Source organism: Passer domesticus, chromosome 1 (genome assembly GCF_036417665.1).
Source record: "Passer domesticus isolate bPasDom1 chromosome 1, bPasDom1.hap1, whole genome shotgun sequence".
Taxonomy (NCBI): Eukaryota; Metazoa; Chordata; class Aves; order Passeriformes; family Passeridae; genus Passer; species Passer domesticus.
The window spans coordinates 19,258,925-19,286,250 of record NC_087474.1 but is presented as its reverse complement, the minus strand read 5'-3'; the positions used below and the strand labels follow the sequence as shown (position 1 = coordinate 19,286,250).

The window sequence follows — 27,326 nt, the reverse complement described above, 5'->3', positions numbered from 1 at the left end:
CTTGTTCAAATACAACACAATTTCCATTAAGAATTGTTCAAAGTCTACCAGCATTGGAGTATTTTCCCTATTTTGTGTTCTTTCATAAACAAATATTCATTCAGACTAACTTCAGCCATTCAATTTAGGCAATATTCAAGATGCACTTATCAAAAATCTGCCAAGACAGAAATGTAGGCCTGAAATACATCTTTCATTCACCAAGCATCCATTTTTAACTTTGCACCAAAGATGTCATATAATTATATTCTGCTTTGAGTATGTAAAATGTGAAAAGTTAATACAAATTAAAATAATTTCTATTAATTGAACACTTATACTGGTTTAACGTTTGGGAAATATTTTACATCATCTTTCTTTTATCCCATTTCATTACAGGGACACCCTTGAAACCAGAACCTCTGGGCCCTTCTACCAGTAAGTTTCTCTTTATTTTCACTTACCTAAAGGGTGGTGCAATGTAACACCACCAGCTTTGTATAAGAACTGAGAAGAATGCAGAGATTTCTCTTCTGTGTTACAGCATATGAAGTCACAGAAGATGGCTGGATTATAAAAGGAGACAAACAATATTTTTTCAGCCCAGAAAAGACCTCTATGGAGAAAGCGAGAACATTCTGCAAAAACAACCACGGAAATCTTGTTACTATTGGAAATAATAGTGAAAGAAAATTTTTGTGGAAATATGTAAGGGGAGATTTTGTTATGTTATACGCTACATGGCTTATATACCCTTTGTACATATCCTCTGTCTGTGCAGTACAGAAGAATGTGCTTTTTGCATAATATGACCACTTTTATCAAATATTACTGCTACTAAAATTTTATTAGGATTAGGTTTAAATATTCTATGAAAAAATATTTATGGTACTAAATGAATCTTCACTTTAGGAAAAAAAAACTTGTAAAAGAATTTACTGTTTACTAGGATGTGTATATTTTTGTCTATTTGAGTCTGAACGGAGTTCTGAGCAAATACTTAAGGAGCAATGAACAGGAAGAGTAGGTATATTCTCAGAAAACTCTCCTGCTGACATGGTGGTTGCCTCTACTCTGAATATCACATACTAGAATACAGCATTGCACATAGATCAGGTAGGCAACTGCCAGTGTAGCTTTGATGGTCCTACCTGATGGTCACGTTGCTCTCCAAAACAGCTTTTCAATGAAAGGCTGGTGCAGGTTGGACTGATCATTCCAACAACCCTTCATGGATCAGTTTTCCCGTACCACGACCAAAGCACAGCAGGAGAATGCTGACAACAGAATAGCATGGATGGTACCTCAAACCTCTGCCATAATCTTGCTTGGTTTGCTAATACCAACATAGCCACACAATCACCTTTCTGAGGCACACTATTAGATGTTTGCTTTTATTGTGGGGGAAAGGATATGATGGGAGGAGAGCTCAGCCAGCTTGAGATACAAGAATTACATAGCTGCTTACAACCAGGAAAGTATCAACAATTTTACACTTTTTGTTTTTCTCAAGTCTTCTATGACTTTTTCTTCTTAAATTGAGAACAGAACTCTGAAAGCTTTGATCATACCAGTAATTCAACCAAAAATGGGAATGTATCAACAAAAATAATAATAATAAAGCAAAACTATAAGTTGTATAGTATCTCAGGTAACTGTGCACAATCATTTAAAGAATATGTATTCACTTTTCTTCCACAGCACAATATTTACACTTTTTTTAAATTAGATGACTAATAAATATTATAAAACACTAATTAAAAATATATTTTTATGTTTAGATCTTAAAAAATGGCAAACTGAACTCATATCTCATAGGATTAATCCAGGATGCTGATCGACAGTTCAGGTAGGTAAATAAACTACACCAAGATCCATAAAGGGCAGTTGTAGTAGTATTGTACTGCCAAAGTTCCTTCTGGAGGAACCACTGCAAAGGAGTTAAATGCAGATTCAGAGAGTGATAATGCTTGTTGAAATGTATGCTCTCCCTTGGTTAAACTACACTGTACAAACACATTTCAAAATGGAACTTTTGTATGCTATGAATATGTTGATAACAGTATCTGTTAAAAATAAAGGTATTTTTGTCTTTGACTTGATATGCAGGGATTTGATCATATAAGGTCTTTTAATTCTAATGAAAACTCAATTTACAGAGAGACTCAGCTCTAATGTTTAAAAAATATTTTTAGTATGTTAAGGAAGATTTTTCTCAAGTGTTTAATGGACATTGCCTCAGAAACAACTACTGTTTTTCAGTTGGATGAGTGGAAGCCCAGTGCACTATGCAGCTTGGGCACAGGGTGAGCCCAACTTTGCACAAGCTCAAGAAAATTGTGTGGTTTTAAATAAAAAAGATGGTGAGTTACACAACTATTTTTTGTAAAGCCATTTTATGGGTGCTGCTCTTCCAATGTTTGTTTGAAATCTCTTGTAAATTTTCATCCATTCTTTACCAGAAATTTTGAGAAATATGCATTATAAAGAATAGTTGTTACATCTGAGATTTCTTCAGAGGCAATATTATCCATAAAAGTGGAGTCTAAGAAATTGATTTTAATGGGGAATGCAGTTGCAATTTAATCACTGATGTTTCAGCTGCACAAAGAAAATGTTCAATTCAAATCAAGAGCAATCATTTTTTAAAATCATTATCATTAGATAATAGTGAATTGAAAATATTTCTGAATAATAGAAAGTATTTGACCTTATAATAATAGTTTTATAATTTTTTAAATAATTAGATAATATTTTTAGTAATAAGAGAATTGTTAGCAAAGGAATAGAACATATATAGATTTTCTCATTCTATAGTGCTTTCACTGATTAAGCATTACTTGGCACTTGCATCTTTGTTTTGCAACAAAGCTGTTTGGGAGAGTTTCATTGAGAGGCCAACTCATCTGGCCACTTCTCCCCCAGTCACAGCAGGACCAAAGTGCCCCTCTATACAGGGACAATGGGAGGTAGAGCTGAGCTAATACAGGTTATCCCACATTCCCAGGCAGACCGCTTCTGAACTCCAGAAACTAGTTCACCTTTCCACAATGTCTCAGTGTCTTAGTACCTAAACTTTAATTGATTTCAGGCTTGTGGAATGATGTCAACTGTGGTTTTTCCAATGGCTATATCTGTGAGAGGCACAGAAGTTTTATAAATGCAACCCTTCCTTCAGCAGTACCTTCAGCTCCTGGAGGATGTCCTGCAGATTGGATTTTATTTAAAAATCAGGTATGATACTTTTATGTAAGCACAATGATATTACTGCTTGGGAACACACTTAAAGATATACTAGAGGCCTTTTATCTCTCAGAAATGTTTTGTCAGTTGCATTAAAAAATGAACCCATTGCCTAATTACTGCAAAATTGTGGTTTTACAGACGTTTAATTGTTTTCTTGAGAAGTGGTCACCTGAGGCACATTGGGAAAACTGTTACATTGTATATATGTTTCAAAAAACTGGAGAACTGAATTAATCTGAAAGAACTGGGCATAGCACAAAATCATTCATTTGAGATGGAACAAATCAGAAATAAGACAAATCTTTGCTAAACAGGCTTCAATGCCTCTTCCCAAAAGGGACAAACTTGACGTGCTTAGTAAGTGAGGGTTCTCTTTCCATACATACCACATTGTTATGGAGGCACCCACTGATATTACACCAGGTGAGGTTATGCCAGGTTACAGTCATCAAAGTTATTATTTTCCACAAACCGTGCAAGATAATTCCCTGACTGTGCTACTGGCATGACACAGAGCAGAGGGTGAGCTGCAAACATGGAGGGCACACTGGTAATTATCAGAACTTTGAGGGTGAATGTATATTGGCAACGTGATGGCTACACAGTTTTTAAGAAATGAGTCACATACTTCCATTAATAAGGGAGCTGTATAGTGAAGAAGGCTGAATAGACACTAGACTACTCTGACCACAGACACTAGGTCAGAAAGGGTTTTCAGAAAGTTCCAGCAATCCCACACCTGGGCTGGGCTTTTACCCAGTTAGCACTTTGTCTTTTACTTGTGGTGGTGTATGGCTTCTCAAAATCTCTGAGTTAATTAAAACATTAGATTCTCATCAGACTCCTATTCTGGTTTGTAAATAGCAATTTGAGTTTTGTTGTGACTTTCTCAATCCTTTGAAAGACAGAGAGCAAATTTAAAACTTGTAAATGTTTTGACTTGGCTCCAGATCCAAGTTAACTGAAAAAATATTTGGGGGTCTGGATTAGGCTGATTTTTACTTAAACTAGTGTAATTCATACCTAAATTCTTTCTCCTGTCACTCTAACAGCCTATACTTATTTTTCCCTAGTGTTACAAATTTTTTGGCTCTGGCTATGATAACTGGAGTACTGGAAGAAGAGTTTGTGTGAGCCTTGGAGGAAATTTGGCAAGCATACATAATGAACAAGTTCAAGGTATAGTGCAACAGCCCCTTAGGTAATAGGGAGCCTTTATTCTGTAGACAGTGGACATTTCCTGCAAAGAAGGCAAGTGTCAGTATGAAAATATATGCTTTTTATAATTTGTGTATTCAAATTATGCTTATATGGCCATGGCATGAAATGTTTTTAGAACTGAACAATCTGTTTGGGGCATGCTAGTGATGCTAAGGATTGCTTCTTCATGTTACATGCAAAGTGTTTTACATTACTTATAGGCACGAATTAGGATAAAATTAAAAATCCAGATCTGGCATTTGTAGCTTTAGGCATGGTCTGTTTAGAATGCATGGTCTGTTTTTGCCAGAAATAGAATGGGATATGCTTCTATACCTCTGCCTAAATTCTGCAACTTAATTTAGCAGAATGTCAGAGAAAGGCATATTTTCGCCTTGTCTGTGATCCCTGGCTTTCATTTGCAGCTGTACATATTTCCATCAGTCATGTGGCTCATCCTGACTGCTGAAATAAGTGAACTCTTTAGATATCATGGTGGTCAGACAGGCTTTTTTTTTTTTTCTTTCCTCTTTCTAATCTTGCTTCATTGTTCTCAAATACTTTGACTCTTTGAGATTTTTCATGGGCAAGGGCTTGGCATAACCTTGAAATAATGATATCAGGTAAATTTCTGATCAAATACAATTAAAATGTTTTTATAAGACTTTAATGAAAAAAAGTTAAGTATTTGTTTATGAGTTGATGTTTTGACTGATCATGTAACACATTAATTTTCTCCCCTATTGGCTTTTTATTCTAGCTTTTCTCACATACCATTTGAAGGATGTTTCAAATGATCTTTGGATTGGCTTGAATGATTTGCTCAGTGAACTCAACTTTGTTTGGTCTGATGGAAGCGCTGTCTTATATACAAACTGGGCTAAAGATTCCCCAAAACTTGTAGAACCTGTTCTGTATGACAGTCTGCATCCAGAAGATGGCCTAAATCGGCAACAGGTAAATACGGCTTAGTGTTTACCATCAAGTCTAAATCTGAGGAGCAATACCACTCCCAGCAAACAGCTCACTTCACTACAGACCTTGCCCCACTGGTTGGTCATCTATCTTTACACTGGGACTAGACATAAAACCTTCCAATATTTGAGTATTCTAGCTATTTCAGAGCATAAAATGGCATTGCTAATTTTGTCAAAGTATTTGGCAAAATTGCAGCAATGGACAGATTGAATAAAAGATTGGATATATTGAATAAAGTTAGCAAAGTTATTTTCTTTTTCATAGTAAAGTGTTTATTTTTCAGAGAATATAAATGCAACATTAGAATTTTAGAAGTCAACACACAGTAATTTTCATGTCTATGAAGGAAGGAAAAGAGGATGCAAGAGGAAAGAGTTCAGCATTTTAACTTTTCCCCTTTTTAAAATTCTTGAATTACTAAGGGCCAGTAGATGTCAACTACTTTCTAAGCCCATCAAACACTCTCCACTGCTAGCACTTAAATTAAATCTCATAATGCTGTAAATAAAATAGCATTCTACATAACCATACCAATACAGACTTTACACACTCACATTGCCTATCTTCTATTTATTTGTATATCTTGCTTTCCAAACTTGCCCTTCACAATATGTCATTCCACTCATTGTCCATTCTCCCACCATTTTTGTATCCATACCTTTACAGAAGTCAGGGATCTGGGTAACCAACTTAATCTACACCTGAGCCAATTCATCTTGCTCTTCCCCATGTAGCCATTGGTCAAGGCATGCAGGAAGACATAAATGACACTGCACAAACCATAGCTCCACTGCAGCTCTAATAACACTAGGAAATACCAAGCAGGAAAAAAAAAAGTGCAAAAGTACATCCTGCTTTTCTCCTTCACCTTCAAGACACTAACAGCTCTCTCCTTTAAAGGATCCTTTTCAAAGGCCCAACAATTACCCCATGGCAGCTTAGCAGAGGAGATTGAAGCTTGTAATAAACTTGTAATAAATTTCAGCTTCTTAAGCTGATCTTGTGTAGCTGAAAGAGAAATTCTAAGAACTAGAGCTGATGAGAGCTCTGCCAAGGACTGTAATCTAGGCGATTTTGTCAAGAATCAGCACTATTTATAGCTGTCTTTGTAAGTGAAATAAAAAAGTACAACCTCTATTTCATTCTTATTCAAAAACTTAGTGATAGTCACCCCTTAGTTGGGATAGATAATGTGGAAGAAAGTTCTTGAAAATAAGAATGTCTTTCAAGTATTTCTCCTGCAAAATTACTAAATGAACAAGCAGGCTGAGCTGAACAGTGTACAACAGGGGAACTGGCCACAACACAGGGGGTCAGAAAGGACAGAGAAGGATGAATGAAAGATATTTCTAGAGTTGTAACACACCCTACAACATCATAAAAAAAAACAACAAAAAACAACAACGACAAAAAAAAAACCCAAAAAACCCAAAAAAACCCAAAAAAACCCCCAAAAAAAAAAAAAAAAACAAACCCAAAAAACCAAAAAAACCCAAACCTGAAACTACTCAGTTATAGTACTCTGTTTTATAACTTCTAATATGCATGTATATTAATTTCCTTACTTCCAACAGTTTGACTGTGTTTCTCTGAAGAGAGGTCCTGCTGATGACACAGGAAAATGGAATAATGAGGAGTGTCATAAGCACAGAGGGTATATATGCCAGAAGAATAGTGGTGAGCTCTGTATTATTAATCTTGAAAATAATAACATAAGGATAAAAACAAATTTTCTTGTTTAATATACTTTATTTCAGTTTATTTTTGGTTTTGTTTCATTTTGTTTTGGTTTTTAGGTAAAGGATCAGTAAAACCTAAGGGCCCATCCCACTTTCCAGCATTACTTAGCAATGTTTTTGAGAAAACATAGCAGAATATAGGAAAAGAAAATTATTTTATTTTTAGAAGTGCAATTAGATAGATGAAGCCCAAAACCATTTTAATTACATATGTTCATAATGATCTATAGGGTATCAAAACTAGTAAGTTTAACACTTACCCATATAAATCTTATAGTCATTAAGCTGCAAAGAGTATTTGAAAAGCAGGCAGGACAGATGTGTATTTTTGAATGATGGGGTAATTTACCTCTGCAATGTAAAATACTGTGCACTTACTGATTCAAAATTATCAGAGGTTGAAAATACATTTCTTTTATCAGAACTGTTGTTTTGATGTTATATTTAGTTATAAAAAGCTAAGAAGATGTTCCATTCAATTAGTAATTTCATATTAGGTTTGTAAATAACAAAGATGTTACTCAATTGCTCAAGTCAAGTATGTGACTCCAGATTTAACTACTCCTGGGGCTTTTTTTTCCCTTTTTTCCTACAGATCCTGAACTTTTTAAATCACCAGCAACAGTGCTGGACTTTGCTTTTGACCCCTCTAGAGGGATTAGCTATTCTGTCACCCATTCCAAAATGAACTGGGAGGAAGCACACCAAAACTGCAATAACAATGCCTCAGAACTTGCCAGCATTTTAGACCCACATAGCCAGGCACTGCTGTTCCTACTTGCAGAGGAATATGGAGAGCCTCTGTGGATTGGTCTTAACAGCAACAGGGTAAGAACCAAGGCATTGCATACACACAGTCAGGCTGACACAGAACCTGATTTTACTTCATGCTCTCATCTCGTTGCCATTGGGATTTCTGCCAGTGTAGTGCTGAAAACAGCATGTTACATCAATGTAACAGCCACTTGCAATGGAAATCTTCAAATAAGACTTATACAGTTGAGATTTCCTTTAGCACAAGGAAATGTTCCTGTAAAACCAGTATACAACAGCATAGTGTATTGTTTGGAGTAGTTTAAAGTATCTTGGATATAAATTGCAAGATTTCCTATGTTTTGAGTTGATTTTAATCTAAAAGTGATTCCAGGCACATCATACATCCTGCCCTCCTGCCATGTGTTTATGTACCTCAGTGATCAGTGACAAGGTATCAGAGGGCACACTCCTGTCACCTGACGAGGAACGATTTTCATGTGTGCGTTTGTGCTCACACATTTTACTAGAGTGGTCTTATTTATTTATGGTAGCAATAGCAAACTACAGCTGTGAACAGAAACTGGGGTAAATACTAGTAAAAGGAATATTGAGGCTATATCATATGGTACATATTGACTGTAGCTGTATTTTTTTAAATTTGAAAACACAACTGGCATAACTGCTCCCATTAGAAATTAGAATACTGTGGAAAAATAATCCTTTCTATTTGTGAGATGTCTACATCAGTTGTATCACAGGAGAGGGTGAACATTTGGATGGTAGGTGTGTTTTGACATGCTACGCTCTTTATCCTGAATCACAGTCACGACAACTACAACAAAAGCATTGGTGATTGGAGCTGCTTAAGAGCACTCCCACACACTCCCATTCTGCATGCAGATGTTTGGGTGGTCATACCAACAGGATATCTCATCTGACTCCCAGTTTTATGCTTTCTCTCATGCCCCCCTTTTTTTCCTTTCCATTTCCCAATGCTTGAAAAAAATGCTTTGAATTAATGTTAGATATTTTTTGGAGACGTTCACATTGGCGGATGACAGACACTGTACATTTTAGTCAGTTAGCATTTACCAGCTAAGAGAAGGCACTAGTAAGCAGATGATTCTACACTGGTTATGTGAGAGTCCTCTTGAGGATCCTGTATAGCAGCTGTGTCACTGTAAGCAAATGTGAAATTACCTCCATTTCACTTCCAGACCAATGGCAAGTATCAATGGATTGACAGGTGGAGTTTAGTTTACAGCAAGTGGGCCAGTGGAGAACCAAAGCAGACATTAGCCTGTGTCTACCTAGACACTGATGGCACCTGGAAGACAGCTTCTTGCGAGGAAAAATTCTTTTCTGTCTGTAAGAAATCAGATGGTGAGTAACTCCATCCAAACATCTTGCCTCGAGGCTGTATAGTGCAATAAGCCACTGGAAAAATACTTTGTTAATACACCAGTATACAGGAAGACAGGATTACCTAACTAAATATTGACATGAATTCTTTCCAAAAGTTAATTGATTCATAGTAATTACCAAAAGCCTAACAACCAAAGGCTTGAATATTCACTTTTTTAAACTATTCATCCTATTAGGAGAAGTCATTCACTTGCTATAAGATCTGGTTTTATTAGGCATTGTAGGAAACTTTGTATCCAGTTTGGGGTACCAAAGTTTGAAAAGCTTCTCAGTCAGCTAGGGTTTTCAGATCACCAGTAACAGTAATTTAAAGAAAAGACTGGAGTTGGACAAAAGACTAAGAAACCAAAGACTACGAGAAACCGTATTATTAATATTAAATATTAAAAAATTAGCCTTACAGGATGGAACTTATTTTTTCTATGTGTCTGGTATCTGTTGGAAAGGGGTAACAGACTTAAATACAGCAAGAAAAACCTTCTGATTTTATCAGTACAGAAGTCTTTAATAAATATTCTGGACAGATCAGCAAATCTCCATCACTACAGTTTGCAAAGAACAGACAGGACTAATACCTGTCAAAAACAATATATCAGCTTCATGTCACCTGTGAGCACAAAGATGAAGTAAAAAACCCCTTGGGAAGCACAATCTTTATTATTTATATGGAAATAAGTAAAAATATTATTTAAAAATTTAGCTATATTCTTGGATTTTTCAACTTTATGGAAGATCTTGAATCATTAGCAAATTTAAGTCACATGACAAATTATGTTCTAAGCTGTTTTAATATGACAAAAAACCTCAAAAATTCATATAGAATGTCTCTTTTCACTTTATGATTCTGGAAATTTCATTTGAGAGCTAAGTATTCCTTAGGGGAAAGCAACAGACTGTAGAAGACTTACAGGAAGAAAAGGTAATTTGGCAGAATATATACTTTACATTGCATCTGCATTTATCTACCCATCCAAAATCTTTCTATTATATCAGTCACCATGGAATGTATTCAGGATGCAGTTTAATAAAAAGCCCTGCAAGCTATGCTTAGTTATACCAACACATTCATTCACAATCAGAGTTTGTACCGTAAGTTTTATAAGGTTTTGATATGGTCAAATCACATTGGTAAATAAATATGAAGGAAAATATTGTCTCAAACAGAAAGTCAGAACCATATTCAAGCTCTTCTTAGAACAGGCTTCATTTCGAAGATTACAAACCTAACATAGTTATTTAGTTTTGTCGTACTAGTATAATGGGAAAAACAAGTTATATAAAATATCTGGACTCCAACTACCTGATCTCTTATCAGTAATGGCCCCTACTGAACCCCCACAACTTCCTGGAAAATGCCCTGAATCAAGAGGACACAAATCTTGGATACCTTTCTCTGGTCACTGCTATTACTTTGAGGCCTCCAAGAAAAGAAGTTGGTCTCAAGCTCAAGAGGAATGTGCCCGACTAGGTGAGTGTTTAGTCTTAGAAAGATTGATGATGTAATTAAACACATAAAATAATGGATAATATTGCTAAGCAAACCTCAAATTACTTTAAAACTTCACATTTAATACTTTTTTCCATTGCTTTTCTGAGCATGCTTTTGCACAATAAACGTAACTTTTGTCAGAGACAGCAGCATCTCATATCTCAAATATCCAGTTAAATACAAGAACCACAAAAATATTAAATTCCTACTATTTTTATGGCAAAAAAAAAAAAAATAGGGAAATAAACACTTTTACAGACCCACTAAGGCACAGGCTGCAGGATTGGCTTTCCTTTCCCCAAGCAAAAGGGACTCCACATGCAGTGCAACCTGGGAGAGACAAAGTCATAGGATAGTGGTGTTTGTTAGTTATAGGGCACAGTTCATTAAGTGGATCTTAGTGGCTGGACAAGAAATGAGATGGAGGAGCTGCTTATATTTAATGAACCAGTAAAACACACCAGCTGGGTATGCTCACCTGCTCTGGAACAGCCCCATGCTGCCCCCATGGAAAGAAGCAGTACCTTCATCAGAGAAGGGAAAAGACACTTTGATCCACATTTCTGAGAACTGGTGCAATGCAACACATATTTCAGTGTGAGTAAGAATAAGAAACATCCTATACATTTCCAAAGGCATTTCCTCATATATCTGAAAACACTGACCTATAACTGAGTAAACAGAAAAAATAGCTTTGTAAAGCCATTTCGCTCTACAGCTGTACCACAACAGAATTCCTGGAGTGGTTTTGTAGAAAGATAAATCACATAATTACTACAAAAAATAAGCATTGCACTAATAACCAGAATGAAAGGTTACAATTGGACACTGCTCTGTGCTCTAAATTGCTACTTTTGCCTGCCTGTTACCCACTGGCCAGGCCAGGAAGGTGGTCATTTCCTTGTGTTCCCAACACAGCTTTGTGTATTTCCAATGTCAGGGCATATGACAATTATAAATCAGCTTCTGGACATCTTCTGGACTGCACCTCCATCTGCTGACACATCCTACCGAATCTGTTATCATCAGGCACTGCCAAAACTGCTGCCCAGCCACCAATGAGGGACAGAGCTGTAGTGGCAAGAGGCATGGTGGTGACCACATCACATGTACCTGTTTCAGCTTACTAGCACCACAATCTGGCATATGGTCAGGCCTGTCCAAAAAGTATTGCTAGAGAGCAATTGTTCTTCTCTAAAATAGCAAAGACTAAAAAAATCCAGAATATTTCAGAAAACCCATATCTTTGTGCAGATTTGTACCCATACAATACACAGTCATGCTCAAAAAAATACTATACGGTGATATAATACCCACAACAAGACTAGTGAATAATACAGAAGAGTTGGTGTCTTTTATATACTTTTGCATCTCTTTTATGTGTTTATTGACTTGAGCTCTAAGAAAATTACTCACTGTGATGTGTTCCTTAATACTTTTTCAGGTGCTGATTTGGTATCAGTAGGAGACTATAGTGAAACAAACTTTCTGTCAGAAACCATTAAGATACTCCATGGAAAATCATTGAACTTTTGGGTAGGGCTAAAGAAAAGTGACAGAGGTAATATTTTTCATCACATTACCCTATCAAATGAAATTATGTGGTAAAAAGAAATCAACTTTGTACACTTGAAACTACATCTATATATGTAAAAATTACACAAAGTTTATTTCAAATTATGCCTAAATGTACTTAAAATTATATTTAAAACATTTAACTAGCTATTCATGTTATAAATATTTTTCTCCATTACAACTCATTCTATTTTTCTAGACCCATGTATTTCACAAATACATTATAATTTTTTAATATTAGGACAGTGGATATGGACAGATAAATCTGCAATGGATTTTGTCAACTGGCAATTGGGAGAACCATCAAACCAGCGGCTTAAAAACTGTGGAGAACTATGTGCATTGTCTGGCTTCTGGAACACCAACCTCTGTTCTTTCAAAAAAGGATACATCTGTAAAAAAATTAAAAGTAAGTAGTATTTCTAATATTTTAAGGTTAATAATGTCTAATAATGTATTTTCATTGTACAAAACAGAAATGTAAAATACTCTGTGTGCAAAACCAAGTGACTCTAATGGCTGCCTAAATACTGACAAGCCCCACATGGCTTCCGAGTGCCTTCTCAGAAGGCTGCATCTCCCCTGTGTCCTCTAGAACCACCATCAGCCCTGTGCAGCCATCATGAATACTTTCAGGCCCCTGAGTGCAGGTGAAAGCTAAGCTCAAAAGCAACACTTTGTCTAATTTCAGCTGAATGTATTCTTAAACAAAATCTTGTTCTGATGAGTGTAATGCAAACTGTCTTGTAAAAATGCTGGAATTGGTGATTCCTTTCCTTACTGAACACTGGTCTGATGGATTACAGGAATAGAATGGGAAACATCCTTGTGGCATTCTTTATGTACAGTATGATAGAATCATGTTTAATAAAATATTGATAGTACCCTGATAGGAAAATTATCATCTGTAAGGAAATGCATAAATTAGTTTACCAACTGAGATTAAATCAAAGTAGTACAGAACATGGACATTTTGCTTGGTTAAGCTTCATATTTCTGTTCACCTTTCTATTACCTGCTAAATTCAGGAAGAGCAATTACCATAGGAACCACATCCACATGGAATGGTTGTCTCTCACAGAAGGGGCTACAACAATATAAAAGTCTTTTCAGCTCAGGTAAAATGCTCATGATGCACTGCTAACACTCAAGACATCCTTTCAGGAAACACCTTAAAATGACTAAGGATACTGTGGGGAGATTCTCAGAAATAAACGTATTTGAAAAGACTTTTTGAAATAACAGAAATCTGTCTCTACATGTTGTTTTGGGTATCATGACTGAGGAAGTCAGATGCTCTTAGGATGAAAGACCCAATTATCCTACTAGATTTTTACACATGCTTAGTTCCATCCCTCTGGAAGAGTGACTGTCACCAACACATGAATTCAGGGGGAATTATCAGAAACACTGATACTTAGGAACTTTGAAATGCCTTTTTTTTTTAAGCATTCAGAATAAACACTTTTTTTTCTTTCAAAAGCTCCTGAAAACAAAGAAATGTCAACAGAAAATACAGGTAAGCATACTTCTTTTTAAGTAGAATAATAAGAGGATGCTAAAATAAAACTGGAATATAATTACATAGTTTCACAGTATTTGTTTTGAGAATGTTTAAAAATAAAAAGTCCATAAAGTTTTACTCTGTATCTCAATATAGGATATAGAGGTTATCCTGAAGTAAATATTGATTTACTTTTATGTTTATATTTTTAATACTGGCCTTTGATCAGATTTAATTATATTTTGTTTGGTATTCATAAAAAAAAACAAAACAAAACAAAGCACATGTTGAACTGAAAATCCATGTGCACACTGAATTTTTTTTTGCTTTCTTGTTATGGAAGTCTCATTTATTACTAAATTCTGAAATCTTTTAAACTTTATTCCATTGTATATCCTTACAGAAGAGAAAATGGAGAAAGTACTTTCTGCTGGCATAATTTGGCTGTTCGTTCTTCTAGCCCTTTCTATAGCTGGAGCTGGAAGTATAATTTATTTCTGCTTGAGGAGGAAAAGACAAAATCTGCCACATATTTCAACCAGAATGAGAGGATCAGAATCAACTGTGGATATTGAAGTAAAAGACACACATTCAGACATGCAGTCTGACCAAATGCCCATGTGATCCAACTATCAAAAACCAGGCTATAAATCAGGGAAATCTTACCCCAGCTTTGTGTTCTCCTGCCCAGACAATAGTCTCCTTTCTTCTCAAATACACATACATCTTTTAAAATTCCTTCCAAAGTGTTACAGAGTAGTTTAGTCTAGGGACTGTATATGTGTTTTTCATATAAATGGGCATGGCTGAAAAGATGGCTCCAGAGGTGTTATGGGGAAAGTCTGACAGATATTTATGATCTGAAAATTACTTTATTTAGCTTAGTGTAGAAATTCTCCCTTTTTAAAAACAGAGGAAATCATTACTCATTATTTCAAATTATTTTTCTCTGTGTGTTATTTCAGTGGTATCTAGATTATGATGGGAATCACAGAGTTAACTAGGCTGGAAAAGACCTTTGAGATCATCAAGTCCAACCTATGAAACACTGCTCACATCAGGTTTTCAGCTTCATAGTTTATGATACTATGTTTTTATTGACGTAAAAACTGTTATGATACATGCATCTGTGCACTAAGTACTATTTGTTTACAAAAAATAGATAGAAAATTGTAAAATAATTGAAGAGGCTCATTTAATTTTACCTCCAGTGTGAATTTTTTAATTATGCCATTTCCGCAGTCTTGCACTATTTTAGTATTCTGCAAATACCTCTATTTTTCTGCAGTTCAGATTAATAATAATGATGGAACAGGAGATTACCTGTCCACTGGGTTTTATTTTAGTATGCAGAGCTGCCCCTTTCTAAATCCAAGCATGTATAATAAATGGCTGTCTTGTAGTGCTTTCTGTAATTCTTCGGTGCAGAGATATAAAATCACTGATGTACTTTTTGAAAATACATTCCTTCTTTTTTGTTGTGATTTTGTTTGACAAGGTGCTGCCTAGACCCTTCTCATCTTTTTTTCCATTGTAGCAGGGTTTGCCTCAGGGAGCAGTTTATCATTCTGCATATTTTAAGACATGCATCACCCCTCCTGAGAAATGGAAACACTTTTGCCCAAGCCACAGGAGGACATGTGGCACTAACAGAGCTCAGTGAAGGCCAAGGAGGAGCAGGACTAGAGCAGAGGGGCTTCTACCAAATGTATGTGTTGGGTTCCTTCTTTTGCACTTTTATCAGAACTTCTCACTCACTCCACAGTGAGTCTGACTGACTTACAGTCTGACTGACAAAAAGGTGTGGCCACACTAAAAATCTCTGCAAGGCAAGAAAATACCTGGAATAAGTGGAACAGGTTTCTGCACTAGGACTTCTGTGTCTATGCCTCAGCAGCTTGAGAGCATGCTTGAATTACCTCTATTATTTACTTTTATTCTAGATATCCATCAACCAATAAAGGCTTCTAATTAAAAAATGTTATTGATAGTTACTTCTAATGGAAGTACCCCCTCCCTCTAGGAAAACTTATTTCAGGTATTTTAACAAGGGATATCTTGAAACAAGGGTCACCTCTGGTAATATTTCCTTCTGAGAGTTCAATTTTCCCCAGCACTCCTTTGCTGGATGGACACACATTATTCCACACATTATTCCACACGCTTGGTTAAGCTGGTAAAGAACTCTCACCAATCACAGAAGCAGAAAGATATCTGAAGAATGTGTTGCTTTCCTTTTCTTACTTAACCAAGTAATGTTGTACATAAAAGTGGTTTTGGTTGTTAAAAACAAACCAAACCAAACCACCAAAAAAACCCAAACACAAAACTCCCATCCACAGGCTATTTAAAACAGAATTAAAAATTAAGTAAACCAAAAGTCTATTTTACAATTTATGTAATTTGAATACTTTGTAAAGCCCAGAGATAACAGCCTTCAGATAACAGTTCCTTGTTACTATAATAAGTCCTGTAGTACTCGTTGCAATAAAGAAAGTCATAGCCATTTTCAGGAGGAAATAGGAAATAGCTGTGAGAGCTTTGCACAAAACTGTGCAAGTGGGAAAAACAACATCTGCTTCCCACGGAGGTGACCACAGATAAAATTGTTTCCTGGTATGTACTACAGATATCTGGGGATACACAGTGCTGCTTGCCCTTTGGAGGAGTTAGTAAGGCAAGCACTTTTCCTGGTCTATGTTTGCAAAACTCAGCTGGGCATAAATACTGTATTTATGCCCAGCTGAGTGAATCTTATAAATTAAAGTTATCTTTCCCAAAAAAAAAAAGGAAACATACAATAGAAAAGACTGGTTTTTTTTAAGGTATTTTTAAGTTAACTATAAAAATTGGGAGTTTGTGACAGAAGTATTCTGGTGACCAGATTCAGCACAGCCTGGGACTTTCAGAGAAGAAGCCTGGCTGGTATCACCACCACACAGGAAGCATGGAGAGCTCAACAGTCAGGCTGCTCTGCATACCAGCTCTATGTGTTATCTCATGAAAATATTTTGCTCTGTGTATATTTTCACGTCCAGCTACTCTAAAGTTGGACTGAACATCATGACTGAACAAAAACTGGACAGGATCACAGGCTAGACATGAAGTATGTTGCTGATCCCCCTGCAAGGTACTGAGAGACCAGAGCCTGATCCAAAATGCCTCCCACAGAAAGACAGAGAGCACTGTAGTGAGAACAGCAGTGAAACTGACTACTGAGTGAGCCAATGCAGCGCTGCTCACACCTGGGGACAGGAGCTGAGTGCCATAGCCCCGACCAGATCTGCTCACTGTCATCATTAGCTGCTGTTTGCAGTGTGGGACAGCAGTGCCAGAGCAAGGACACATCACTCAGCCTATGGTCTCTCAAACAACTGAACAGCCACTGGGGATCAATGCATATGAGCACAGACTTTTCTGCATTTGTCATTTGGACCTGACAGTGGATATGAGTAAGACATTGTCAACGCACCACACACATTGCTCAGACACAGAAGAGGGTTGGGTTGCACTTGGTTAAACTCCACAAAACAAAAAAGGCCCTTACGCCTTTCCATGCTTAATCCCAAATCCCAGTGTTTCTGCTCAAGTAAGTTGTTTGCGTGTTTCTCTTTTCTTTCCAAAAAGTCCTGTATACTTAAAATCACTGTCCTGTCAGTTCAGAGCTTGGAATAGGAAAAAAATTTCCTATTGCTGCTGTTTAAATTAGATTCATAGTGGAGAACACACCTCAGCACTGATGTGTTTCATACTAATGTGTGATGTGGGATTTTTCTTCTCATTTTCATAAATAAATAGTGCCAAATTTTCCTCGGTTTTAATCATTACTACTTGCAATGACAACATAATCGATTTCATATGTAGGCTCAGCTACCTAAGGCGCCTGAAGGCGATGGAATTCATTTCACATAATGTAGATATAAAAAATGCAGCCATATCTAGCTAAACTACTCGCCCAAGGTCATCACTGTGGTCAGCATAGAAGGATGGATACATTAGGGTGCAATTACTTGATCTGGTCTAGAGACTGAAGAGAATTCTAGACTCTCTCTGACACAAAGCCTAAAACAATTATCTCACAGTAAATGAGCTCTGCAGAATCCAGTTCTTAACTGATATGTTATGTAATTTTGTACAAAACACACTAATAGCTTTTAGTTTATTATATTCATCATCAATAGCTGCAGGCTATTCAGAAAACTGCTATCAAAACAATTCCTTGTAGATTCCCCCCCTGGCTTGAAAATCATTACTTTCGGGAAAAAAAGCATCTGTCAAACTAAAAAAATTCTGTTGATTTTGTTTTCCATACTAATTCAGAATGGAGACTGAGCTCATAGCACTTCTTAAAAGCAAATGTTAAGAGCACAGACAGAAGCTCCTACAAAATTACAAACAAACTTCCAAGGCAAACATCTGCCTTGGTACCTCCATAAACACTTCCTAACCTAGTGCCTGGACAGGTGAAAAATCAGTGAAGTGTGTCTGCTCATAATCTTGATACAATCTCTGTGTTTAATGCACACCAAACTGTTTCCCCAAGCAGCTACTGATGTGTTCACACCAGTGAATCCTTGGGAAGGCTAAGTGTGCTAAGCATCAGAAATGAGGGCTCTGCCACTTCTGTCTCCATCACTGATACAGAGAGTAGAAAAAAGAGAGTAGAAAAAAGAGAGCATAAAAGTAGTGTTCAGTCCCATACAGAGTGCTGCTGCTACTAAAAGTTTCCTCTCTTATTCTGCACAGACTGCCATAAAACCACTGCACCTGCTTTGGCTACATTCTATTTATATTTCTCCTGTCTATTTCCTTCTATATCCATGATCTTGATGCTAAACTGATAATGGCTGTTTACCAAGAAATGTTCAATTTTTATTTAAGCTAAATCTGGACAGAATCTATTTTTAATTTCTGTTCACAATACCATAGATAAATCTTATGGCATAGATACATAATGTCATAGATAAATCTTAACTACTATTTAAACATCATTACTTATTAATATCTGTATATCTCAGCCACTCCACCCAATACTGTCCTCATACAGGAAACATTCCTGAATTATACAAAATTATTCTCCTAATAGTTTCAAATGATGCCATGTTCCACTGGAAAAAAGTGATCAGAAATGGCTCATTACTTGAACTGTATTAACAAATAATTTTCAATTTTTTGGCACAAATACACAGATACAGGTGGGTAGAGAATGGGCTGAGAGTACTGAGAGGGACTTGGAGACAGTGGATAAGAAGCTGGACATGAGCCAGCCATTTGCCTTTGCAATCCAGAAAGCCAAACATGTCCTGGGCTGTAGCAGAAGTGGTGCAAGCAGCAGAGCGAGGGAGGTGATTCTCCTCTCTGGTGGGACCCACCTGGAGTGCTGCATCCAGCCCTGGGGTCACTGGCGCAGGAGGGACATGGACCTGCTGAACCAAGTCCAGAGGAGGCCACCAAGATGATGAGGAACACCTCTGCTATGAAGACAGGCCAAGAGAGATGGGGCTGCTCAGCCTGCAGAAGAGAAGGCTCCAGGGAGACTCAGAGCACCTCAGCTACAGGAGGCTACAAGAGAGCTGGAGAAGGACTTTTTACAAGATCATGTAGTGATAGAACAATGAAGAATGACTTTAAACTTTAAAAGGACAGGTTTAAATTAGATGTTAAGAAGAAATCCTTGACTGTGAGCGTACTGAGACATTGAAACAGGTTGCCCAGAAAGTCATATCCCATCCCTTTCTAGGACTCTATGAAATTAACTTATTGCTACATTCTTCTCCTCTTCTCCAATTTATTCTCTTTACCAAACCTTGCCATTTTCATAAATTTTGTCTCAACAATTATTTTTTAAAATATTTTCAAAGGAACACTGGTTTCTCAGTTTTCACCCTCCAAAATACATCCAAGATATCTTTTAGCAGTCAACTGCTTCCAGTTACTGGCAGCGATGATTACCACCAACATCTACGTTATTTTCTTTCATGTCCAGTCTGAACTTTTCCTGGTGCAGCTTTGAACCATTTGGGCAGGGCATTCTCTTAACAAGCACCTCTCTTCTCCCCCTAATTTTCTTTCCCTTCTGTGATTTTAGTATTAAGTTCAAAACTGAAATGTTAGAAGGAGATCAAAGCATTACACCACAGCTTTTCAGTACCTCTTTTTACATCAAGGAAAGTGGACTGGTGACTGCTGTTACCTAATTTGTCAAATAGCTGTAGGATTCTCTAAGAGAAAACTCACTTAATTTCCCAAACTTTACACCTACCACATACAAGTTTAGAAGTTTCATTTAGAAAGTTACTTAAATGTAAAGTCTTAATGCAATAATCTCAGTACTTTCATTAAAGACTTAAGAATATTTTGCAAATTTTATGGCTGAGAAAGAGTATTTGAAATTTGACATATGATACAGTTTATGTTCATTTAGCACTCAAGCACAACCAAACAAGACTTTTTTTTCCTAACGGAACATTCATTTCATCCATTCACTAGTGGGTTTCTGCAATTTCTAGCTGCTCCTAAGTCCATAATTTCTTGTTTATAACTTTGCTACATATTCAGAGGAAATTGTCCAACTTCATTACTTGATCCCCTTTTTAATAGAAACTGAATGGTTTACATTATTCTGGATTTTGTCTGAGTCAGGTTCCAGGTATTTCGACAGAAGCTGCAAAATGGAGAATTTTTTTTCCACTGACATTCAGATGACAAGTTGGCATTGGCATCCCAGTATTCCATGACCCACACACTGAGGACAGGGCTTCATCAAAGATCAGCTGACAAATAAGTTTTTATTGCTTCCTCACATAACTGCAAAGCAAGTGAAGAATATACTCCCCATCCTGGAGTACTTCTAGATGTCTCTCATGACTCTGGTTATTGGGCTGAGGAATGACCATTGGAGAGGGTACCTCGCAAACAATGGAAGAACCCAGTGTGCCTCCAAGTCTGACACTGGCTCAGGGGCGGCTGGGAGATACTCACAGCCCCTCTCGGTGCCAGGGGCTGGACTGTGTGATTTCTCTTCCAACCCCACCCTGGGGTGGCTTGGCCATCTTTCCCTCTGCCAGGGTAGCCACGCTGGCGTCCGATGCGGCCAAGCCTCACAAAGGAACAGCCCCCCAAAGCCAGGGGAGACTGAACCCTCCCCTATCCTTTCCATTAAGCCCCGGGCTCCAAGTCCCGCAGCCTTTCCCGACGCGGGGGATGATCCCTGCACCTCACACCCGCCTTGGGCCGCACCGCCGGCAGCGGCCCCGCTGCCCTCACGCACTGCGAGCCTGCCCTGCCGCCTCTGCGGGAGCGCGGGAGCCACTGGGGCTGCGTAGGGCTCGCAGGCTGTCGGGGAGCCGGGAATGGCGGTGAGGCAGGTACAGGAGGAGAGGGCAGGGCAGGGGAGCGGCAGGAAGGGCAGAGGAGGGCAGGGTAGAAGAGGGCAGGGCAGAGGAGGACAGAGCATGGTAGAGGAGGGCAGGGCAGGGCAGGGTAGGGCAGAGCAGAGGAGAGGAGAGCATGGTAAAGGAGGGCAGGGTTAGGCACAGGACAGCGTGGTAAAGGAGGGCAGGGCAGGGCACAGGACAGCATGGCAAAGGAGGGCAGGGCAGGGCACAGGACATGGTAAAGGAGGGCAGGGCAGGGCAGGGCACAGGACATGGTAAAGGAGGGCAGGGCAGGATAGGGCACAGGACATGGTAAAGGAGGGCAGGGCAGGGCAGGGCACAGGACATGGTAAAGGAGGGCAGGGCAGGGCAGGGCACAGGACATGGTAAACGAGGGCAGGGCAGGATAGGGCACAGGACATGGTAAAGGAGGGCAGGGCAGGGCACAGGACATGGTAAACGAGGGCAGGGCAGGATAGGGCACAGGACATGGTAAAGGAGGGCAGGGCAGGGCAGGGCACAGGACATGGTAAACGAGGGCAGGGGCCGCAGCAGCCGATGGCGCCATCTAGCGGGCGCGCCCGCGCTGGCCGGGCCCCGGCGCGCTGGGCTCCGCCGCGGTTGTTGCCGCTGCCCGGGGCTAAGAGCGGCACCTGAGCCTCGGCGGGGCCATTTTCGCTCGGCAGGCGCGGATCCCCAGCTCGAGGTGCCCAGAATGTGCCCCAGCACTGCGCTGCCCCTTGGGATGATCGCAGCAGGACGCGTGAGGCCCTGGGAGGCACGGCCTCGGCCCCAGGGAATGGGCTGCCCTGGGGATGAGAGGGAACGGCTTCAGACCATCATTAATTGTTTAGATGACAAATGAGATAATGACCTAGTGTTATCTCTCCAGCTAAAATTGTCTGTTTTGCTAGCTCAACGTTATATGTATTTTTTTTCTTATGTTTGGCCTGTAAGTGAAGTAGAACTAGTAAAATAATGGTAATTTTCTTCAGTTTCTCTTTTGTTTCTAGCTTTTTTCCGCCTTCTGACAATTCTTGTAGGACCATCACAGCAGTGTTCCAGGTAGGCATTTGTCATCATACATGACATTAGGGTGAGTTTAAACAATATTAGCAACAGGCAGAGAGGATGTGTGAGTGATTCTAGTTAGCAGCTCATTACATGGCAAATGAAAAACTGTGTGCCTCCATCTCCCTTGCTAATAAAGGGATAATGTGTGTTTGTCTCATAGAAGCATTATCAAGATCAGGTAATTGCTTTTAAGTCTTAAAATTGAAAAGTCTGCAGAAATACAAAGAACATTAGCTTATTATCATTACAGATACAGAACTGACAGGAATTCTCCTGGCTCAATTTCAGAAATTTGTTTACACACCAGAGTTGCCCCTCTTGGGAATATAAATATGGTCACTTCTATTTCCAACTTTTTTGTCATAATGTCAGGATGAAGATATTTTGCTGACTGCATCACTTGTCTTTCTGTAAATGTCCATTTATTGTCTTTCAGTAAATGTCCATTGTGTTGTTTTTATGGGTTTTTTTTCAGACTCTAATGAGGTACATTTATTTCTTTACAGATTTCTGAGGAAGTGAAATGGAGTTGCAATTAGAAGCAATATGGTTTTGACACATCAGAGAGCATCAGTGTAATTGCAAACAGTACTTCTGGTTTTGTTGACTCTTTAAACTGTTTGTTAAGATGGTATTGCCTACAACAGATTGAGAGACTTCAAATGAAGCAAGAATATTCAGTTATCTGCACAATGTTTATTGTATGGGTGGGTAGTCATGTAGACAGCATATGTGCATGTCCATATCTGCTTTTTGTATCAAAAGCTCACAACAGAAGGCTAATCCATCCTAAGAACACAAGGCCATGTAAGCGTTGTGCTGGGTGAAGGTCATTCTGACATTAATTACATTCTCCTCAAATTTTACATATGTTAAGAAAAAAAAATTTAAGAAGTATCCTAAAAGTTGTTCTGAAAGAACTAGAAATTACTGTTTGCTCTATTGCATAATCTCTTATTGAAAACATTACCAATGCCAGAGGAATAGCAAGACACAAATATTACATCAGTCTCTAAAACAAGCTCTGTGTTTCCTGAGTACTTTAAGATGGCTAATCTAATTTTCTGTAAGGTAGACTGATAGAAACAGTAATAAAGAAAGAATTAGGAGATACCTATAATAACTTATAGAACAGTAAATATGGGGTTTGTATTGGAAGATGAGGCCTAAAAAATACTGGAAAGATCCAGTAAATGGGGAGACTGTAGATCATACCCTATTCAGAGTCCTAAATCACCTGGAAGAAAGAGGTAGTGATTGTGCTTACTGATGATTCACATCTATTCGTGGTCGCCAGAACTAGAGCTTGAGTATGGATACCTGCAGAAGATTTTTCCACTGCTGAGCTGTGACATAATAAAATGGAAACTAAATTTAGTGCTACGAAAGTCAAACTAAACTGTAAGTTCAGTGACAGCTAAAATTAGCAACATTAGCTATGAAATGTATTTCTCTCTCTCACACATGTATCCACTGGGGTGATTCCTTTGAAGTGTTTCTTTACTGTCTGAAATACTCAGCTAACTTTCCTTTGTCAGGAATTCTGACAGTTAATAGAAATGTTTTATTTTGTCTTGGAAAAGAAAACTTTATGTTTTCATAAGACATTGCTAAATGTATTCTGCTGCAGAAAATACTCGCTGAAGTTCCATGCTTGCTTATGTAATGGTTTTCCAGCATTTGAAAACAAGCCTGAAATATGAACTGTTTATTTGTATGGAATCATTCACAGAGATAGATTTTACTGACTAGCAAAAAGACACTTTCTGTAACGCTAAAAGCCACATATGTACTTCATCTGGGATGACTTCCAGCTCTGTTTACTAAGAGACTATCTTGAGGAATTTCATACCAGTGCTTTAGTAGGAGCTCACAACATGAGCAGAAATCCATATGTTTGGTATTCTGAAGATGTTGAGTGTTTAACTTGATGTAGTGCTCATGATGGGGCAGTTGGAACTAGATGATCTTCAAGGTCCTTTCAAGCCCAAACTCTTCTGTGGTTCTATGATTCCACTGATACTTTTCCATTGGTCCAGATGCTTAGCCAGTATGTAGGGCTATGCCAAATTGCTTGTATTCAAATACACATTTATATAACACAAGTGATTAGAAGATTCCAAGGTCAGAAAACAGCGTGATAATTGCCTTCTTTAATCAGAGACCAGATTGTATGACTTAGATCTGAGTCAATTCATGTCAAGCTATTCTTCTACTATATCTTTTGATTATTTTACAGAGATTACATATTTTTCCACTACCATCAATAACAGAAACACATTAAACTGTCTTCCTGCTTTGTTCTTGTAACATCCGCTTTTTTTTCAGAAATATGCTCTTATTTCCTGCAAGATTTCCTTCATGGGCCTGTTATTCCTTCTCACTTAGATTAAAAATATCCTTTAATCTTGCTTTGTGACTAAGTAATGAACTTCCAGCACTGTGTTTATCTGTGCAGCATGCTGGAAATACTTTGTCCCTCAAATCTTAGGATGCCCGGAATGCTGGATGCTTAACCTACAAAGACCTAGGACAGGGCAACTAATAATGCTTTTCAAGATAGCAGCCTTCCAACCACCATCCATTCAGCCACCATATCAATTGTTCAGAGATGTGTGCCTTGTGGATACACTGATAGTCATTAAAATGTAACTTGACTTTTAGTCAGTTTAAAATCAAAATATGAAGTTTCCAACAAATTATACTTCAACATTTTTTCTTCAGCTTTAGTGAAACCAGTTTAAATATCACTTTCAAAACTGACATAAGAGTGCTACATGTAAACAAGCCTGTAGTCATGTGCAGCTGCTTCCTGAGAAATTTTTTGAATGTCACTGCTGCTGAAAATGTAAGCTGGATTTATTATGCCTGATGCAAACTGTATTTATTTGTGCTCGTATGTAGGCTCTGCTCACTCTAGGAAAATGCTCTATGCTGCACATCATGCAGTAACTGGCAGGACTGGAGCCCTACAGAAATATGATAGAGGAGGTGAATTGGTGGATTCAAGTCCAATAATTTGTGAGCATCTAGCTGATGTACTTTTATCTTTCTTTCCTTGAGAAAGTGTGTCAGGGGAATTTGATACATCTTTTGTGATGGATTTTTCATAGCAAATATCAGTCCCAACCAGTGAGTTATTTTCTGTATTTAAATTGGTTTTGGAATGGCATATATTGCACTTATGCAAATTTTATCAGGGAAATCCATTATGGTCTTATAAATTCAGCAAAGGTTTCAGTGATTTTATCTTGTGTGCATATCCCACAATTTATTATTAAAACAAACATTGTTGAAGACTGTGGTAACAAACTATGATGACTTATTTCACCAATGAATAACTTCTGGATGGAAATATTTTCCAATTATATAGTAGAAGTCACTTATTATCTAGTTGTACATTTTAATTTTTATTATAAGGACTTTTTTCCTATATTAAACATTAATCCAGAACTTTATATTAAACTATTAAGAAAGTGATCAAGAATTATTGCCAAGATTAAACAATCATTATGAAAAGTTATAGGTACAGCACTTGGAATGTTCAGTAATTTTACTGTTTCATCTTTTGTTTATGTTTGTAGTAGATAAGTTATGGACAATTGAAAGTGTCATATTTTTAAGCAAAAAATTTAAATCCAGTTCTCTAAACTGTGATGAATCAGAAAAAAAGTATATATACAAATAACAAAGAGCTCTAAAGGATAAACTTCCCTTGTGGTCTGGTTCTTTCCCTGTTCAAAAGGACATGAATTTAAATCTGAGCAGGATCTTCAGTATAGTACTTAACTGCTGCATAGGGAGTAAGAGAAAATGTGGAAAGAAGGGAAATTTGAAGGGAAGAAGGGAAGTTTTCTTTGATGTTTTCTATAATCTGTATTTTTATGGCAATGTTGCAAATCACATAGCTGGCAAATGAACTGTGGAAGCACTGCAAGTTAGAATTAATGAATATTCATAAGCTCACTTACCATATCAAGAATGAAAGCTTGGTAGGTTTTAGTGCTAGTGTTGCAGCTGTCTTGCATATTTGTACATAATATATAATCAAGATAATGAATTCTTTGTCTTGATAATATTTTTTATTATGCTGTTGTGATCCTTAATGTTTCATGTATGGTCCTTTGTGATGCATGATTTAAGAGCTCCATTCTTATCAAATTAAATGGATTCTTAACTAAACTAACCACTTATGGAGGTGTTTTACACATCAGTTTAAGATCTCAGCCTTGGGCAGTATCCTGGATGAGTTCCCAGTTTGAGTTATAGCTAAGGCTAGAAATTGAAATGCAAAAACTCTTACTTGATAGGAATATTTAAATAACACATCATGGAATGAGTCAAAGTGTACAAATCTTCTGTTCAGTTTCCTGCAGTTGAATAAGGTCGGATTCCTCTTCGAGCTGCTGGAATTGTGTGCTGTTACAGAGCAGTCTATGTTGTAGCTGTAAGAAGACATCAGACTTAAAAGCACTAGAGGCCATTTTCTTGATGAATGGAACCTTAAAAATTTCATCAGTGATGACCCCAATGCATCCCAAACAGAAAAGGATTTTCTCAGTCAATAGCCAAATGAACAGTATTTTCTCATACAGATAATTGAGAGCAGCAGGACTGTAAGGAAACTACCAGCTAATGCCTTTATATGGGCAAGGACTGTGTTTTAGGCAGGCTGACAGGACAAAGGCTGCCTTGGTGTGTACACTCAAAGTTAGCACCTTCAAGCAGCCTTACCTCGCAGTGGTAGCATGCTCACTGTACTAGCGTGTGGCACTACCCTCACTGCCACACCTCTGCAAATCCCTGTGACAAGGCACGTCTGCTCTCGTGTGCAGCACTGCTCCTGCAGCTGCCAGTGTCAGCACAGTCAGTTCAACTGTCCCACCTCTCATAAACACCACCTGAAACCAGGCTGATGAAAAAGAGAATAATACCTGAGTCTCCAAAGGAAGTTAGTATATTTATTTAGTCTTTCCTCACACTGA

The 27,326-nt window shown here is 37.9% G+C and overlaps 1 protein-coding gene and 1 long non-coding RNA gene across 3 annotated transcripts in view; both read left to right on the top strand.

Moving 5' to 3' along the window:
* Positions 1–17,628, top strand: part of LOC135293936 (macrophage mannose receptor 1-like) — a 35,340-nt gene extending 17,712 nt beyond the window's left edge. For both annotated transcript variants that reach the window (XM_064408629.1, XM_064408627.1), the window contains exons 16-30: positions 379–417; positions 524–687; positions 1,761–1,828; positions 2,242–2,342; positions 3,071–3,213; positions 4,299–4,404; positions 5,186–5,382; positions 6,978–7,080; positions 7,738–7,970; positions 9,116–9,281; positions 10,639–10,791; positions 12,257–12,373; positions 12,629–12,796; positions 13,871–13,906; positions 14,295–17,628. In XM_064408629.1, coding sequence (XP_064264699.1) covers positions 379–417; positions 524–687; positions 1,761–1,828; positions 2,242–2,342; positions 3,071–3,213; positions 4,299–4,404; positions 5,186–5,382; positions 6,978–7,080; positions 7,738–7,970; positions 9,116–9,281; positions 10,639–10,791; positions 12,257–12,373; positions 12,629–12,796; positions 13,871–13,906; positions 14,295–14,515 — 2,015 coding nt within the window. In that variant the 3' untranslated portion in view covers positions 14,516–17,628. The remainder of the gene's footprint in view (positions 1–378; positions 418–523; positions 688–1,760; positions 1,829–2,241; positions 2,343–3,070; positions 3,214–4,298; positions 4,405–5,185; positions 5,383–6,977; positions 7,081–7,737; positions 7,971–9,115; positions 9,282–10,638; positions 10,792–12,256; positions 12,374–12,628; positions 12,797–13,870; positions 13,907–14,294) is intronic.
* Positions 17,629–21,982: 4,354 nt separating this feature from the next.
* Positions 21,983–26,523, top strand: LOC135293935 (uncharacterized). Its single transcript, XR_010356054.1, has 3 exons — positions 21,983–22,332; positions 22,848–23,048; positions 25,066–26,523. It is a non-coding gene; the product is annotated as an uncharacterized LOC135293935 (long non-coding RNA).
* Positions 26,524–27,326: the final 803 nt, after the last annotated feature.